Below are 18,789 nucleotides of genomic sequence, written 5' to 3'. Positions count from 1 at the left end.
CTCATAAGTCTTTCAAGACTCTTCCACAGAGATATTCAAAAAAATAAAATAAAATAAAAATCCTCTTCCTTACCAGACTAACTCTCGTTTTACAAGTTGAATGCTTTGTGTATTTGCAAAAGCTCTGCGAATGCAACGATAGTTTGGATTGGATATTTTATCTAATCCAGATTATTATTATTATTATTATTATTATTATTATTATATATATATATATATATATATATATATATATTCAGTAATCACTAATCACCCATGTCATTTTTACTCGAACGATAAACTTATAAAGAAATCATATGCATGTAAAGCCTCAATTCAATAGATCTTGTAACTAGTCAGAGTCAAACCCTGCCCCAGCAGCTACATTTTCGCAGGTTGAAGTCTTTCCCTAACGATCATGCCCACATGACACGTTTTGTAAAACGTTCTCGAAGTTCAAAATTCCGCTCTCACGGCAAATATAACTAATTTCCACATGCATACTTAAGAATACGCGTATACAAGGAAAAATTTAATAAATTCTGAGCATGGATGGTATAAATTGTAGGATTATATCTTGGTTCATCTCTAGAATATAAAGCAGAATCCAGTTAACCAGACAAATGATAATGTTAACGACTTTCGTTTTTGGATTCCTGTGCATAGTTGTTCTTACGGCTGTGGTTCATGCACAGAGTCAATCAGGTTTATTTCTGTAATTGAATTTTTAAGTACCAATTTTCAATATTGTAAGAATATGTCGTTGCAACTGTCTGTCATTTGTCTCCCTCAGGTTTTATCAGCATCGACTGCGGAATACCGGAAAATGCAAACTATACCGACAGTATAACGGGCATAAATTACGTTTCAGATGCAAGCAACATAGACACGGGGGTAAGCCATAAAATATCTTCTGAATTCAACAAAGAAATCACAGAGCGACAATTTTCCAATTTGAGAAGTTTCCCGGAAGGAATCAGAAATTGTTACACCCTAAAACCCGACAGTGACCATGAAAAGTTTCTGATCAGGGCGAGATTCATGTACGGCAATTACAATGGCCAAGATAAACCGCCAAGTTTTAATCTCATGCTCGAAGCAGATGTGTGGGACTCAGTGCAATTCCCGGATTCAGGGAGTATTGTTAGCAAAGAGATCATCCACATCCCTAAGAGAGAGTATATACATGTCTGTCTTGTGAACACAGACTCTGGGACACCTTTCATATCAGCATTAGAATTGAGGCCTTTGCCAAATTTGACATATATGACACAATCAGGCTCACTGTCACGCTATGGGCGCTGGGATGTAGGTTCAACAACCAATAAAACATTCAGGTAGCTAATTCTAATAATTATGACGTTCTTTTGAAAGTTGAATATTCTTAATTAATTACTTAATTTAATTAGCAAAACTCTGTCTTGGTGCAGGTACCCAGATGACGTTTATGATCGCATATGGTTTCCTCACAACTTCTATTCCTGGGCACAAATTAGCACCTCGAGCAATATGAAATCAACCGGTAACTTCCAACCGCCATCCACAGTCATGCAGAGTGCCGTCATACCAGCAAACGGTGGGAGTTCCTTAATGCTCAGCTGGAAGCCTGCTAATCGCATGATCAAGAATTATGTCTACTTTTACTTTTCGGAATTTGAAAGTGAACGAGCCAAAAACCAGACTAGAGATTTAAACATCTATATAAATGGAAAGTTATGGTATGGACCTCTGTCTCCCTCGTACTTGGACACAGATACAGTATTCAGCACGACACCCACGATGAATAGAGATAGACATGACATAATAATAAACACAACTGAAAATTCAGCACTCCCTCCCATCCTGAATGCCTTAGAGATATATCAGGTCAAAGAATTCCTGCAATTGCTTACAAACCAACAAGATGGTATGCTAATGTTCTTCCCGACAGTATCTTTGATCTTCTTCTTCTTCTTCTTCTTTTAATTTTTCTCTTTCTTGCATCAGTTGTAGATGATTTTGCTTTTTGTTATGATCAATTCTTACTTTTTATAGTTATCATGATTTTATTCCTTTACCTTTTTATGCATATAAAAATATCAGTGGATGCTATCATGAATATCAAATCAAAATACGAACTGCTGAGAGATTGGCAGGGAGATCCGTGTGCCCCAAATGATTACTTGTGGCAAGGTCTTAATTGCAGCTACGATGCTAATCAAGCCCCAAGGATCAAATCCCTGTAAGTTATTTTTTCTTTTCCTTTGAATTACGAAAAGAAAAAGTAAAATAGTCTCACCACGGTGCTATGCATAAATACTGCTATAGGAGAAGAATTTGACCGGCCTACTTATCTTAGGTTGTTGAGTTGAGAAAATTTTTGGGTGCTCCCGAAGCATTCTTTTTCATTTGTTCCTTGTCATGTGTCTACTTTAACCAATCATAATGATATACATACATACGTGACGAATAGTGAATGAATAAGAAGTAATGTTCTAAAAGCACTAAATACCTCATTAGGTGAGATGATAGATTGGGTCACTGGTGTTCTACCATGTGAAACCCAGTAAATCCCTATAAAATTTTAATACGTTTTTTTTTTCATTTAATAGTAACACCAAATGGTTTAAACGCCGATTATATTGCCATTCTAAAAACTTCTTTTAGATAAATATTAGTTCGTTATAAAATATTTTACCCACGTCCAAGAGCAAAGCTATTAAAGGGCGGCCAAAATTTGGCAAATTTTTTTTACTTTTTTTCTTTTTAACTATGTAACGTTGTTCATAGAATTACCATGTAATATCTACCAAACTAGCTATCACTGTTATATATTATAAATTACCACAATATTATTTACAAGTTTATCATTCAATTTGTTTTAGAATATGCCCACTGTCATCTTTCCCAACTTTTTTCCCACTCCATCTTGTTTTACAAATTTTCTTTCATCTCAAGTAAACTTGTGAGGACAAGACATTTATCATTCATTTGGCTTTTAATTCTTAAAAGTTGGGGTCTTTCTATGATTTCTTAAGTGTACCATCTTCCACAAACTGATCATCATCAGATAATTAAAAAGTTATTAAAATTTAATAAATTAGAACCATCCAACGATGCCAAGTTGTCGGGTATGGTATCCATAGAGTACTGTAGTCACAACTTTGAAGTTAATAATTTTTTTTATTAAATTAACTTAATTCAAAAGGTATTTTGCAAACCCAAAAAGTGTTAATTAAATGTTTTGATTTGATTTAACGGTTTTACTTTAAGAATTTTTTTTTTTTAACTTACAAAACTTAGTCTAGCTTAGCCCGGAGAAAATTTCTAGCTTCACCCCTGCGCACGTCTAAAAAGTGAAAGGAAAATGGACAGATATCTCGAAGCACTCAAAACTCCCTTGTAACAAAACATTGATCTTACACCAAATTATCCTAATATAATTTAATCCATATATTATTACAGCTCCTGTTATCTCCATATACAGATTAAATATGATAATTATAGTTTAATAAATTGAAATTAAAGGTATGATCGATGTTGAAACTTACCCGAATCTATATACTTAGATTTGTAGGTGTAGAATAAAATACATTTAAATCATTTTACTTAATATCATATTCTCTGTATTAAATGTAGTAACTTCAAATTTGGAGTTACAATTGAAAAAACTAATTTGACATATTTAATTTAAGATATGAAAACCGAAATCGAAAGAGAAATTGAAACTAAGGATTCAAATCTCGTTATTCCTTTAATCCTAAACACAAATTATGTGTGATATTGATGATCTCAGCTGCTCATACGCTGACCTCCAATGCTCGTAACTCTATTTAATGAAAAGCTGATCTGTAATTTTTCTTCGTCATGGTGGGTATAGGTTAAGGGCTAAACCATTTATATCGTTGTATGCTTTGTTTTATTTTTTACTATTTTATTAATTACTCATTAATATCTGCCAATAAAATTGTGAATGAAAGCAGAAACTTATCGTCAAGTGGAATTGCTGGGGAGATCCTTCCTCATATATTCAGCCTTACATCCATAGAATCTTTGTAAGCATATATATCTTATCAATCTTACGTGAGCCTGTAACTAATCAGCTTAAATTAATGTGGCTAACCGAGTTATCTGAGCTGACATTCACACTCTAAATATCACCATTTCAGGGACTTATCAAACAATAGTTTGACGGGATCAGTACCCGAGTTTCTAGCAGAGCTACAATTCCTGAGGGTGCTGTAAGTTATTTCGATATTTATCGTGAATAAGAACAGTTTCTCAAGATTATTAAAGAAAAAATATATATGCCACTAATATTTTGCAGCAACTTGGGAGGTAACAATCTCCAAGGTTCACTTCCAGATGGACTCATTGAAAAAGAGAAGAATGGTTCACTGTCGTTAAGGTTTAATTACTTTCATATGTATCCCAAAACATTATTTGACTTACTTAGATATAACAAGGACATGCTCTATTTTCATTTCCAGAGTTACCATTTGAACGAGGGGAAAAAAAAACCTTGGAAATATCTAAAGGCTATATTTGGAATTTAGCCTAAATTGTTATCACTGTTCCAACTTTCAAGTCTTAACGTTTTATCATCATTTGCTGATTCTAGCGTGGATGGGAATCCCAACCTCTGTCTTTCGGCTTCATGCAAAGGGAAAAAGAATAAGTTTATTGTTCCTTTGCTAGCATCCGTTGTTTCATTTTCGGTCCTCTTAGCTGCATTGGCAATTTTACGGAGCCTTAGAAGGCGGAAACAAGGTACACGAAATCACCACATGACTTTTACTATACATTTGGGATTGAGGTGCTGTGAATTTTAATCTACACTTACTGTGATTGTTTTTAAGAGTAATCTTGGCAATAAAATAAACTGTATGAATTAAGTCACTAGTTGTCAGGCATAATGTATAGTGAATGGTCATATTACTTGTTAAATGAAAGTGGATGTGTACCGAACACTTTAATTATTGTGCTTTTAAAATTAATTAAGCCAAAGCACAAACCACCTCAAATATATGTTCATTTGAGGTTTTAATACAAATTAAAAATTTTTGTGTAATTGAGAATTCATGGTAGTAAAGAACTTTGTCCAGTTGGCAAGAAGGGATCATTGGAGCTGAAAAATCGGAAATTATCATACGCTAATGTGCTGAAGATTACCAATAACTTTGAGAGGGTTCTTGGGAAAGGAGGATTTGGAACAGTTTACCATGGTTACCTGGACGACAAACAAGTAGCCGTGAAGATGCTCTCTCCATCATCAGTTCAAGGGTATAAGCAGTTTCAGGCTGAGGTACATGGACCTACATATATATGGAGTAACTTATTACAAACTTTTTCAGTGCCTATTTCATATATATATTTTATACGGATTTATTTCACAGGTCGAACTTCTTATGAGAGCCCATCATAAAAACTTGACAATCCTTGTTGGGTATTGTGATGAGAACACAAAGATGGGACTGGTCTATGAGTTCATGGCCAATGGAAACTTACAGGCACATCTCTTAGGTTTGTTTTTCTTTTCCTTCATTTTTGTTTTAACGTTTATTCAACTTGGTAGCACAATTGGCAATTTTGCCTACCGATGCAGAAGATAAAACGGGTATTTTGAGCTGGAAAGGAAGACTTCAGATTGCAACAGAGTCTGCACAAGGTTCGGCACTATACAATTTATGTAATTGTTAAGGCTTGTCTTAATAGTGATACCCCTCTAGTTTAAACTTTTGTGGTCTCTTTATATCCACATGGCCTTAAATTCGAATGCAAGCATTTTTTGCCCCTAGCCTGTAATAATTTAAGCTAACTTCTAAATTGCTTTTCTGCGCAATTAATACTTGAACTAAGATATATGCTTTAAATTTTTAACTGTAGGATTGGAATATCTTCATGATGGTTGTAAGCCACCCATAGTCCACCGGGATGTGAAGTCCGCAAACATCTTACTGAATGAAAAATTCCAAGCCAAATTAGCTGATTTTGGCCTTTCCAGAATTTTTCCAGTTGAAGGAGGAAGTCATGTGTCGACAACAGTAGTTGGAACCCCTGGATACCTTGACCCTGAGTAAGTGGGTTCATTCTTCTCTCAACAACCACTCGTGTGGTAAATTTTAATCCACAGTTAGGGCGGGTATGCGGTAGCATTAGCTCCTCAGTTTTTAAAATTCTTCTCTCAACAACCACTCGTGTGGTAAATTTTAATCCACAGTTAGGGCGGGTATGCAGTAGCATTAGCTCCTCAGTTTTTAAAATGAAACAAAAGAACATTTTCTTATTATAAACATACCTGAATCATGTATTTCGGCTTGCAGGTACTATATATCAAACAGGTTAACAGAGAAAAGTGATGTTTACAGCTTTGGAGTAGTTCTCTTAGAGTTAATCACAGGTCAACCTGTGATTCAAAAAACTCCTGAGAGAACTCTCATAGGTCAGTGGGTAAGTTCCATGCTTGCCAGAGGGGATATTAAAAATATTGTCGACCAAAGATTACAAGGAGATTTCGACACAAACACAGTCTGGAAAGCTGTAGAAATAGCTATGGCTTGTATTCATTCCATTTCCACTAGAAGGCCAACAATGAATCAGGTTGTGATTGAACTGAACGATTGTTTAGCAATGGAAATAGGTCGTACAAAGGCGCACGAGACTGCACCAGATGGAACTCCTGATGAATTGATGATAGATTTGAATCTGCAAAGTGATGTATTTCCCTTAGCTAGATAGTAATTTGCTAAATATATAACTTGCTTCAGTTTCTTTTATTTGTATCCAATCGTGTCTGATGTTTGTGACCCTCTTATTTCTGTGTTATATTGTACCTAGTATCAGTGATTTTAACTTTTTAGTTTGGTTAATGTACTTCTTATCAAAGAACGAATTTTACTATTATGCATGTGTTGAATGATCATTTCTTCTTCATTAAATATATTTTATGATGAGCCACATTAGTGGAAGTAACATAATAATGACAACATAACGCTACATAAAAGTGGGAGTGGATAACATAAAATTATTGCAATAGTAAAATTTTTTTTTAAATGCTATATATATATACCTCCTATCCTCGGACTATATATAATTGGAATCTCTTTTTACAGAAGAAATAACTATTTTTATTTTTTGGGCAATAAAAAATTGCCTTCCATCAATGATTTATTTGAATACTATAAAGATTCTGAATTCTGATGATTGGGCGGGCTAATCTAATGGTCTTGTAGCCCAAACAACTAAAGTGGGCTAGAGCCCATTTTTAGGAACGCCAATGTGATGAAGTGGGCTTGTTGTGATTCCATCATCCACACAACGACTTCTTCCCCATTAACCCAACCCATCAAAAAAAAAAGAGAAAAGTTCCCACCCGAACTGACTTTAAAAAAAAAAAAAAATCAGAAATGTTTTAAGTTTCTCAGGGCATTTGCCTTTCACCATGGTGCGTCGGTATGTGTATAGGAAATAGTCTACCTAAAAATCTAAAGCAAATGTGGCTCCAAAATGATAACTGGGAAATCTCCCAAAAAAGCAATTCCTCATGTAAAGCCTAACAAAAAGGTCCAATAAAATATAAGTAAAAGTGACAAACCCATGAAAAGAGTAGCAAAAAAGAGCACCCACCGAAGTAGTTTGATCGACAACTGGTTGGTGCCCAAATCTCCGTATCTTCCATCACTTCCCAATATCCACAATAAATAGATAAATTATTTAATATTTAAATTTATAAAATAAATGGGTAAGCACAGCATAGGTGCAGTGAAGTACACACGTTATGGTACCTAAATATTGTTTTGGAGGGAAAGACCGTTAGGTTTGGAAGATGAAGTTTTGAATGATTGTTAGAATTTGAAAAATAATAATAACAATAAACACGTTCAGCGTTAAAAATGGCGCGACCAACGGTTAACTTGTCATGGGGAAAAATTCCAGCCAACGGTCAACAGCCCACCAAATCATCACCATCTCCTTAAAAGAGGTCTTCACTTCACTTCTCTAGCTCCCTAAACAAAGAGGAGGCTCCTCACTCTATACTGTTGTGAAAATTTTAATGTACTCGCAAGCGCACGAATCTAGAGTTAGAATAGTGGTAACGAGGTCGATCCCACATGGATTGTTATAAATTGAAAAGTCTAATTTAAATCTAAAATTAATATTAATTCTAACCTAGTTGAGAAAATTGAGATTTAAGAGAAATTAAACTAAGGAAGCAATTAAAATAAAGGAAAATTCAATAAGATAAGAATTACCAAGGTTTTAGAATCCACCACTATTCAACTAGTAATTATCTAATTATTAATTAATCCCCAATTTTAGAGTGACAACTCGAAATCAATCTATGTCATCTCATGGATATAACAATTAAGCCCAAGTAATTAAATCTAATGTAGGTTCTTTTTCTGCTTAATAATATGACATCTAAGCATCCCATGTAAACATATTGAATAACAAAGAGTCAAAGTTTTCCTAAGCACTCTATGTAAACAATTTAATGAAAGACATAGAATCAAAGATAATCATGTATAAACTTTATAAATCCAAGCATAGATTTAATCGAATATTAATCCTAACAATCAATAATGCATGACAGAATTGATGAAAAGATTTTATTAACATCCAATTAATCATGTGAAATAAAATCCATAATCATCAAAGAACATATATAGGGAATTAATTAAATAAAAAGATAATTATTTTATTGAATAGGGTTTCATCCTTAACCTCAGTATAAGAAAATTAGTTAAACATACTTGAATTGTGAGCAACAAAATAAATAAATTCACTCATGGAAGCCGAACTGCTGCTGCTGCCCAGCCTTGCGTCTCTTTTGTTTCCGTCCAGCGGCTGCTCTCTTGCCTTTATATAATGTTACTGACTTGCTTAATCCTTATTAGATTCTAATTGCATTAATTCTTCTCCACCGACTTATAAAGCCCACTCACCACGGCCTTTTAAAATTATTTCCTTACTAAACTTTGAAAGCAAAGCACACGTTTGACCACAAAAGCAAAAGGCCAATTAATGATTTCTTCTTTTAATGCCCAGCACATGCATTCCAAATTGCCAAATCTTTGCTTTCCAAATGCATGCCCACCGTTCATCCTTTGAAGAGATTGACTTCCAATTTTGGTCTTCTTGACTTCCATTAATTCTTGGTTGCATTTTTGTCTTCCAATTTAATCTTTATTCCTTCTCAATTTGAAGTGTTTTCATGCCCTTTTTATCAACAATCTCCAATTAATTCCCTATTCAATAAAACAATTCAATTAATTAAAAATAACAAATAAATATAACTAGCAATTATATTATTAAGGGTAAAATATGTATATAAATTATGCTCATCATATACACTACACTTTCAAGTGTTCCTACACTTTCTCATTTCCCGACTTTCGCAATATTAGTAAGTCTAAAGTTACATGATCAGCGTACTTGATTTGATCTTATTGATTATATACGTCTTCACTTTAGTTTCTGAAACGGGTATGATGATTTTTTTTTTTTTTTTGGTCTTTATACCATATTGGAACATGTAAATTAATGTGCTGTTCTTTTAGCATGCAAGTGAATTTTTATACTTTGAATTTGTAATTTTACTTGTTGGGATCCATGCTCATTAGCACAAGTGGACAATAAATTACTTGTTTAGGATTTAAGCATTGTGGCTTTTAATCCACTACTTCATAGTGAAATCAAATCATTAGCTCATATAGTGGGTATTTACTTTTTTATCTTTTTTTATTTTTGCAAATTCAGTTTGTAATGATTGGCATTCAGGCCTGATTCTTACAAGAAGTATTTGATTTGAAGCCAGGTTGAGATTTTAAATTCCAGTCATGCCTGAGGATCTTGAGAAACCACTGCTTGATCTTGAGAATTTCAACCGTGAATGAATTGATTTGGTAAGTTCTGCTCTGCGGAAATGTTCAATACAGTTACAACCTTTTTCTCTCTTTTTTTTTAAAAAGCTATTATAGTACTAAACACTCAAACTCTCTAGTTTCATAGGCACGGTTACCACTAGATGAAGTATTTGAACAATTAAGAACGACCCGACAAGGACTCTCATCTGAAGATGTTGAAGTGAGATTGAAGATTTTTTGTCCAAATAAGCTTGAGGAGATAGGAACTGCGGTTTTGAAATTTCTATAAATTCATTATTAGTGTCCTAAGGGTAACGCCTCAAATTCACCCAAAAATCTCGAGATGAATTTAGAATGAAACCTCATAACATTAATCTTTTTACTATTCCCAAAAAAAAATCAATGTTGTTCATAGTTAAATCATAGTCTCTAAAATAATAAATACAATAATAATCCTCCAAAAAAATCCAGCCCTAAGTAATAACCAAAGTAGTTACAAATTACTCACCAAGAAGATGCCAAAGCTTTCAACTACCAAATTCTCTTCCCTAAACCAAAAATCAAATCTCTCTAAAATCAATATACAAAAATGTTGGAGATAAGAAGTGAGTCGTTAACTCAGTAAACAAACTCATGCAAAAGATTACTAATAATGATAAAAGCATATAGTTATCATTATGAATTATCATAAATTAGAAACCAATAATCATTTTATAATCTAATACATATGTATGGTAGAACTCATAATCAGTTAAGTCGTAACATAATAATTATTTTCAATAAATAATTGTTTAAGAAATCATTTAATAAAAAAACCTTTTATTCTTTCAACTACTCATACTGCATAGTGTCACCTGTACTCTAAGTAACCCAACCAATTGTAATCCTGGTGACCCGACCAATAATTCAATCAAGGTACTGTAACCTACAATGATCGTCAATAGATGCATTATTTTCAACACTTCCATTCGATAACAATATTGATCATGCTTTCATAATTTTATCAATATAATACACAAAATTATTTAATCAATCACATAAAATCATAAATAAAACCGCAAGTTGAAAAGATTATAAATTCTTATCTACCTTCAAAACTAAATCAAAACTCAAGAGCTTCTTTAATGAAAAACACAAGCACAATCAAAATGTTCTGCTCTTCCTTTTCCAAAAACGTATGAGTTTACTTTTGTATTTACTGCTGTATTCTTTTCTTTGTTAGCCTCTGGTTTTTTTTTTTTTAAAAAAAAACATAAGAAGAGTTTTTGTAAAGCCAAACCTTTTAATACCCTTACCCAATAATAACATCATAAAAAATTTTCAAAAGGGGGATAATGATAAAGTCGCAAATAGTTGGACAAACATGTAATTTGTATAATCTTGGTTGCTTAATTACGTGACATGAAGATAATGATTGAGTGAAACCATTACATGGCTACATAGTATTATTTACAATGATTAAATGATTTAAATCTATATTATTAAAAATGTATTTTTTCTAATTATTTTCTATTGCAACCATGTTTAAAAAATAATACCAATTTAGATCCGTCAAAAGCTTCAAACATTTTCTACTATTATTATAAAAGTCACAATAAGCAATTGTTGCACGAGGCCTAAAACGTCCTTTAACCCTCTGAGCAGATTGGAACATATAATAATCGATGTGATAAGTCCTTGTAAACGTATTCCGTGTGTGCGTGCCAAATCTGCCGAGTCCCAACAGAACCCGAAAGTCTTAAGTCATTGAGTCAAGTCAACCCTTGCCTCTGAAGACTTTCAAGACTCTTCCATAGAACAAAAAAAAAAAAAAAAAATGAAATAAAATAAAGATAAAAAACCTCTTCCACATACTAGATTGAATTCCTCTTTGTAGAAGTTGAATGCTTCCTGTAACACGTTTGTATATATAAAAGTTGGGTAAATATTTATTCACTCTTTATATTTTTGATTGAGTGTTTATTTGGTCATTATATTTTAAAAAATATCTTATAATACTCAACAATTATATATGTTACATTCTTATCATTATTTTTTTTTTATTATATAATAATACTCTTCAAATAATATTCTTGATATTAATTAATTTATCTATAAAAAAGTTAATTAATAAATTAACTAATAGATATCAATGTAAAAGAACTAATATTTTTTATACGTGTGCAACAATCTTACTAATAATTATTTATGAATAAATTAATATCAGTCAACTTAAAACAATGTTTAATATCCTTACAACAAGCTTACGAATAATTATTTTGTAAATAATTGATTTACCAAATTAATCATAAAAGTAGAATAATAATATAAAAGTTTATGTAAGTTTTTAGATTACTTTTAAGGTTAATTTAATAATTTTTTATTTTTTATTTTTACTAATATCCATAAGAATATTATTAAAAAGATATTATTATAAGAAGAAAGAAAGAGTATTGATATGAGTGTAACACGTTTCGACAAGAGTATAAGTATGTAATTAGATATAGAGATTCAAAGCACATTTAACTCAAAACATCCCTAACGATCATGCCCACACGACACGTTTTGCAAAACACGCTCGAAGTTGAAAATTCCGCTCTCAGGAAAAATAATTAATTTCTACATGCATGCATGATATAGTACGTTTTAGCGACGTTTCGCACAAGTAATAGCGAAGAATGTTACTGGGTAGGGACACCATTTCCCTGCAGTTGCAAGGAAAATTTCAATAAACTCTGAGCGTGGATAGTATAAATTGTGGGATTATATCATGCTTCGTCTATAGACTAGAAAGCCAAAAACAGTTAACGAGGGGAATGATTATGTTAACTACTTTCATTTTTGCATTCCTGTGCGTAGTTGCTCTAACAGCTGTGGTCCATGCCCAGAGTCAATCAGGTTAATTTCTGTAATTGAATTTTGAAGTATCAATTGTCAATATTGTAAGAGTATCTCGTTGTAACTGTCTGTCGTCTGCCTCTCTCAGGTTTTATCAGCATAGACTGCGGAATACCGGAAAATGCAAGCTATAGTGACAAGATAACAGGCATAAATTACGTTTCAGATGCAACCTACGTGGACACGGGGGTAAGCCATAGCATATCTTCCGGATACAACAATGAAGCCGTTGAGCGACAATTTTTAAATTTGAGAAGCTTCCCGGAAGGAATAAGAAATTGCTACACCCTAAGACCTGCAAATGGGGATGTAAAGTTTCTGATCAGGGCGAGCTTCATGTACGGAAATTACGATGGCCAAGATATGCCGCCGAGTTTTGATCTCATGCTCGGAGCTGATGTTTGGGATTCTGTGCAATTACAGGATTCAGATGGTATTATCACCAAAGAGATCATCCATATGCCCAACAAAGGCTATATACATGTCTGTCTTGTGCACACATACTCTGGAACACCTTTCATATCAGCATTAGAGTTGAGGCCTATAACAAATTCAATTTATGCAACTCAATCAGGCTCACTGTCACGCTATTTTCGCTGGGACGTAGGTTCAACAACCAATGAAACATTCAGGTAATTAGTAATTCTAACTAAACAATAAATTCTTTAATTGTTAAGTTGAATATTCTTAATCGATTGCTTAGTCAATTATCAAAACTCTGTATATTGGTAATGGCGTAGGTACCCAGATGACGTTTATGATCGCATATGGTCTCCGAACAGCTTCTACTACTGGGCACCAATCAGCACCTCGAGCAATGTCGATTCAACCGGCACCATTAATTTCAATCTGCCATCTACTGTCATGCAGACTGCCGCCATTCCAGCAAACGGTGTCACTTCGTTGGAGTTCCATTGGGTGCCTGTTAATCGTACTTTCAAGTATTATGTCTACATGCATTTTTCGGAAGTTGGAAGTGACCTAGCCAAAAACCAGACTAGAGAAATGTACATCTATTTCAATGGAGAGAAGTGGCATGGACCTTTATCTCCCTCGCACTTGGAAACAGTTACAGTATACACCACATCAGCCATGACGAATTATAGTAGATATGATATCGAAATCAGAGCTACAGACAAATCGTCACTACCTCCCATCCTGAATGCCTTGGAGGTATATCAGGTAAAAGAATTCCCGCAATTGCTGACGCACCAACAAGATGGTATGTTTTTGTTCTTTCAGACATTCTCTTGCTTCTTCTTTTTTCTCTATAAGATTTTGCTTTTTATCGTGATCAATTCCTATCTTTGTTTTCTGATTTATATAATTATCATAATTTTGTTCCTCTGCCTCTTTATCCATGTAAAAACGTTAATTAGTGGATGCTATCACGAATATCAAATCAAAATATGAGGTGAAGAGAGATTGGCAAGGAGATCCATGTACCCCTAAAGTTCACTTGTGGCAAGGTCTTAATTGCAGCTACGATGATAATCAGCCCCCAAGAATCATATCCCTGTGAGTTTTTATATTTTTTTCCCCTCAAACATGTTTAAATTTCAGAAAATTATATAGGTCAAACAGTCTAGCCACGCAGCCATGCAACGATGCTGATATAGTGGGATGTCTAACCAAATTTTGTCATTTAGAGGAGAATGAAAATTTGGTTGATTTTAAAATGTTGATCCATGAGCTCCACACGGCCAGTAATCTAATGCTGGTCCGTGACCGTGCGCATGCCAGATAATCATCGGTGGGGCTCTGCTGTGACCCACAGCACATCCAAAGACAATCTGACATGCGTGCTGTCGCACACCAACTTAACACACCTCAAATCACTGTTAAAAAACTTCTCTCAGAACATTTGATTGAACAGTGATTTGACAAATAATCAATATCCACCGCACCCAAAATTTTCTCCACACATTCTTCCATAAAATCATAAATTCCAGGTGGCCTCATAAATACCAGTGCAAAGTTATTGAATTAGTTATAGTGCATTGGCAAAGCTATTAGGGGCTTGATGGAAAGTTTTCTCGGACATTCGAGTTTGAATTCTGAAGAGATGGTGTGTAAATGACGCTGTAATTCACCCACCATTTTTTTTTCTTTTTTGAAGACTCTTCAGTTCCCATTTAACACACACACACACACACACATATATATATATATGACAATATAATAATTGCTTAACGAATTATAAATGATCCCTAATATAGTTTATCGTTTAATAAACAGAAAAGGTATGGTACACTTACCCGAACCCGCTTACAAGTATATATAAAAATAGAATAGCATTTAATTCAATTATTTAGTATTATCTTCTCAGTATTAATGTAGTAACTTCAAATTTGGAGTTATAACTGAAAAAAAAAAAACTAATTTGTCAGATGTAATTAAAATATAAAAACTGAAAAAAAATTAAAATCTCTCTTTATTCCCTTAATCCTAAATGAGTCATTCTCTAGTACGAGCACCCTCATTTTTTTTTTCTCGTGTAGATATAATTTTAAATCATGGGATTTAAGAGAGTTGATTTTTAACTCTTTTAAATTGCATGGTTTTATAGTTCATTTTTTAAAAAAAAATTCTTTTAAAACATAAGGTTTAAGAGTGTGTCCACATTTAAAAAAGTTCAGTGCGCCCGACCTAAGAATAATTAAATCCTAAACATAATGTATATATGATGTGTTATATGGATAATCTACATGCACTCTCCAATGCTCGTACACTCTATTTATATCCTGGTATGCACTTCTTGATTTTTACTATTTTATCTATTATTCATTAATATCTGCCAAAAATTGGAATGCAAGCAGAAACTTATCATCAAGTGGAATTAGCGGGGAGATAGATCCTTACATATTCAGCCTTACATCTATAGAATCTTTGTAAGCATATCAGTTTTTCATCAACCAACAACTTATCAGCTCATATTAATGAGGAAAACCCAGTTAGCTAAGCTGATATTCTAAATATCACCATTTCAGGGACTTATCAAACAATAGTTTGACCGGACTAGTGCCAGACTTTCTAGCAGAGCTAGAATCCCTGACGGTGCTGTAAGTTATTTGGACTTACGGTGAATATATAAGAGCAATTTATCAAGGTTACAAAAAATTATTAAATGCCACTATTATTTTGCATGCAGAAACTTGAGTGGTAACAATCTCCAAGGTTCACTTCCAGCTGGACTCGTTGAAAAAGCGAATAATCGTTCCCTATCATTAAGGTTTAATTACTTTCATTGTAAAACAATCTTTAGCATCTGTAGATATATTTAAGAGGAGAAAGTGTTGTGTTTTTTCATTTCCATTGCTCCCGTTACCAAAATATAAAAACAACAATAATAATAAAGCGTCAAATATCAAAAGGCTAAGAATTTAAACATATTAACTATTAATTATTTTGTGTAGCCGTCCTCATTTTTTTAAATGTAGATTTGGGATTGTTCAATGTTGTAAAAAGCTTTTACAAGATTATAAATTACTGAAAAATCAGTTTTCAACATTTTTTACAATGTTGTAAAACTCCAAATCCGTATTCCAAGAAACACGGCACTTGCGCTAGAGAAGGATACTATATTTATAAATATATGTTAGCATTGCTAGAATTTTTATCATTGTTTCAAGACTTAACATTGGTCATCATCTGTTGATTCTAGCGTTGAGAGGAATCCCAATTTCTGTCTTTCGGATTCCTGCAAAAAGAAGAACAATAGGTTTATTGTTCCCGTGCTAGCATCCGTTGTTACGTTTTCTGTTTTCTTAGCTGCATTGGTAATTTTACAGCACCTTAGAAGGAGAAAACAAGGTACGCAAAATCAACAACATAAATCTACTGTGTGTGTGTGTGTGTGTGTGTGTGTGTGTGTGTGTGTGTGTCTGTGACTGTGTCTGTGTCTGTGACTGTGTCTGTGTCTGTGTCTGTGTGTAAGATTAAGGTGCCGTGAAATTTAATCAACGCCTACTATTATTTTTTAAAGTTAAGCTGAAGCACAACAACCTCAAATACAGCTTTTTTACAATCGCATTTAAAATTTTCCTGTAATTGAGAATTCATTATATTAAGAACTTTGTCTAGCTAAGAAGAAGAAGGGTTCATTGGAGACGAAAAATCGGAAATTCTCATACTTTGATCTACTGAAGATTACCAATAACTTTGAGAGGGTTCTTGGGAAAGGAGGATTTGGGACTGTTTACCATGGTTACTTGGACGACAAGCAAGTAGCTGTGAAGATGCTCTCTCCATCATCAGTTCAAGGATATAAGCAGTTTCAGGCTGAGGTACATCGACCTATATAAATATAATGTAACTTAATCAGTACAAAATTTTCACCTATTTCATATATATTTTATTTGGATTTATTTCACAGGTCGAACTTCTTATTAGGGCTCATCATAAAAACTTGACAATCCTTGTTGGGTATTGTGATGAGGGCACAAACATGGGACTGATCTATGAGTTCATGGCCAATGGAAACTTACAGTCGCATCTCTTAGGTTCGTTTTCCTTTTTCTTCGCTTTCATTTTAACATATATTTAACCTGGTACCTCAATTGGTAATTTTGCCTGCCGATGCAGAAGATAAAGCGGATACTTTGAGCTGGGAACGAAGACTTCAGATAGCATCAGAGTCCGCACAAGGTTCGGCACTGTACAGTTTATATGATTGTTAAGAATTGCCTTTAATGGTAATGTTATCCCTTTAGTTTAAACTTTTGTGGTCTCTTTATATCGACATGGCCTTAAATTCGAATGCACACACTTTGTCGCCCCTAACTTATAATAATTTAAGCTAACTTCTACATTGCTTTCCTGTCAATTAATACTTGAACTAAGATATGTGCTTTAAATTTTTAACTGTAGGATTGGAATATCTTCATAATGGTTGTAAGCCACCCATAGTCCACCGGGATGTGAAGTCCGCAAACATCTTACTGAATGAAAAATTCCAAGCCAAATTAGCGGATTTTGGCCTTTCCAGAATTTTTCCAGTTGAAGGAGGAACTCATGTGTCGACAACAGTAGTTGGAACCCCTGGATACCTTGACCCTGAGTAAGTGGGCTCATTCTTCTCTCAACAACCACTCGTGTGGTAAATTTTAATCCACAGTGTGGGCGGGTATGCGGTAGCATTAGCTCCTGAGTTTTTAAAATGAAACAAAAGAACATGTTCTTATTATAAACATACCTGAAACATGTATTTTGGCCTTGCAGGTACTATATATCAAACAGGTTAACAGAGAAAAGTGATGTTTACAGCTTTGGAGTAGTTCTCTTAGAGTTAATCACAGGTCAACCTGTGATTCAAAAAACTCCTCAGAGAACTCTCATAGGTCAGTGGGTAAGTTCCATGCTTGCCAGAGGGGATATTAAAAATATTGTCGACCACAGGTTACAAGGAGATTTCGACACAAACACAGTCTGGAAAGCGGTAGAAATAGCTCTGGCTTGTATTCATACCATTTCCACTAGAAGGCCAACAATGAATCAGGTTGTGATTGAACTGAACGATTGTTTAGCAATGGAAATAGCTCGTACAAAGGCGCACGAGACTGCACCAGATGGAACTCCTGATGAATTGATGATAGATTTGAATCTACAAAGTGATGTATTTCCCTTAGCTAGATAGTAATTTGCTCAATATATAACTTGCTTCAGTTTCTTTTATTTGTATCCAATCGTGTCTGATATTTGTGACCCTCTTATTTCTGTGTTATATTGTACCTAGTATCAGTGATTTTTAACTTTTTAGTTTGGCTAATGTACTTCTTATCAAAGAACGAATTTTACTATTATGCCTGTCTTGAAGGATCATTTCTTCTTTATTAAATATATTTTATAATGAGACACATTAGTGGAAGTGACAGAACAATAACAACATAACGCCACATAAAAGTGGGAGTGGGTAACATAAAATTATTGCAATAGTAAATTTTTTTTTTAAATGCTATATATATATACCTCCTATCCTCGGACTATATATAATTGGAATCTCTTTTTACAGAAGAAATAACTATTTTTTGGGCAATAAAAAATTGCCTTCCATCAATGATTTATTTGAATACTATAAAGATTCTGAATG

General features: G+C 33.7%; 2 protein-coding genes across 5 annotated transcripts in view; both read left to right on the top strand.

The window, feature by feature from the left end:
• The first annotated feature begins 467 nt into the window (after positions 1–467).
• On the top strand, positions 468–18,500 carry LOC102618943 (LRR receptor-like serine/threonine-protein kinase IOS1). 3 transcript variants are annotated; one of them, XM_052444303.1, is made up of 14 exons: positions 468–684; positions 773–1,316; positions 1,410–1,885; positions 2,062–2,200; positions 3,942–4,013; positions 4,128–4,199; positions 4,286–4,366; positions 4,580–4,728; positions 5,064–5,263; positions 5,355–5,481; positions 5,564–5,626; positions 5,845–6,034; positions 6,282–6,400; positions 18,041–18,500. In XM_052444303.1, the coding sequence occupies exons 1-14, from the start codon at positions 603–605 to the stop codon at positions 18,334–18,336; spliced, it is 2,610 nt and encodes an 869-aa protein (XP_052300263.1). In that variant the 5' UTR covers positions 468–602; the 3' UTR covers positions 18,337–18,500. The 3 variants fall into 3 exon arrangements, with proteins under 3 accessions (XP_052300263.1, XP_052300262.1, XP_052300261.1); XM_052444302.1 differs by having other exon boundaries at positions 473–684; positions 6,282–6,598; positions 18,239–18,500; XM_052444301.1 differs by lacking the exons at positions 468–684; positions 773–1,316; positions 1,410–1,885; ... (8 more) ...; positions 5,845–6,034; positions 6,282–6,400 and adding exons at positions 12,573–12,701; positions 12,790–13,333; positions 13,442–13,923; ... (7 more) ...; positions 17,286–17,348; positions 17,571–17,760 and having other exon boundaries at positions 17,922–18,500.
• Positions 9,299–18,789, top strand: part of LOC102619542 (ATPase 10, plasma membrane-type-like) — a 41,839-nt gene continuing 32,348 nt past the window's right edge. The window contains exon 1 of one of the 2 annotated variants that reach the window (XM_052444294.1): positions 9,299–9,364. The gene's annotated coding sequence lies outside the window, so the exon portion shown is untranslated. The remainder of the gene's footprint in view (positions 9,365–18,789) is intronic. The other variant, XM_052444295.1, reaches the window with a different exon arrangement.

This window comes from Citrus sinensis, chromosome 7 (assembly GCF_022201045.2).
Source record: "Citrus sinensis cultivar Valencia sweet orange chromosome 7, DVS_A1.0, whole genome shotgun sequence".
Taxonomy (NCBI): domain Eukaryota; kingdom Viridiplantae; phylum Streptophyta; class Magnoliopsida; order Sapindales; family Rutaceae; genus Citrus; species Citrus sinensis.
The sequence above is the reverse complement of the archived record's forward strand: the minus strand, read 5'-3'. Positions and strand labels throughout refer to the sequence as shown.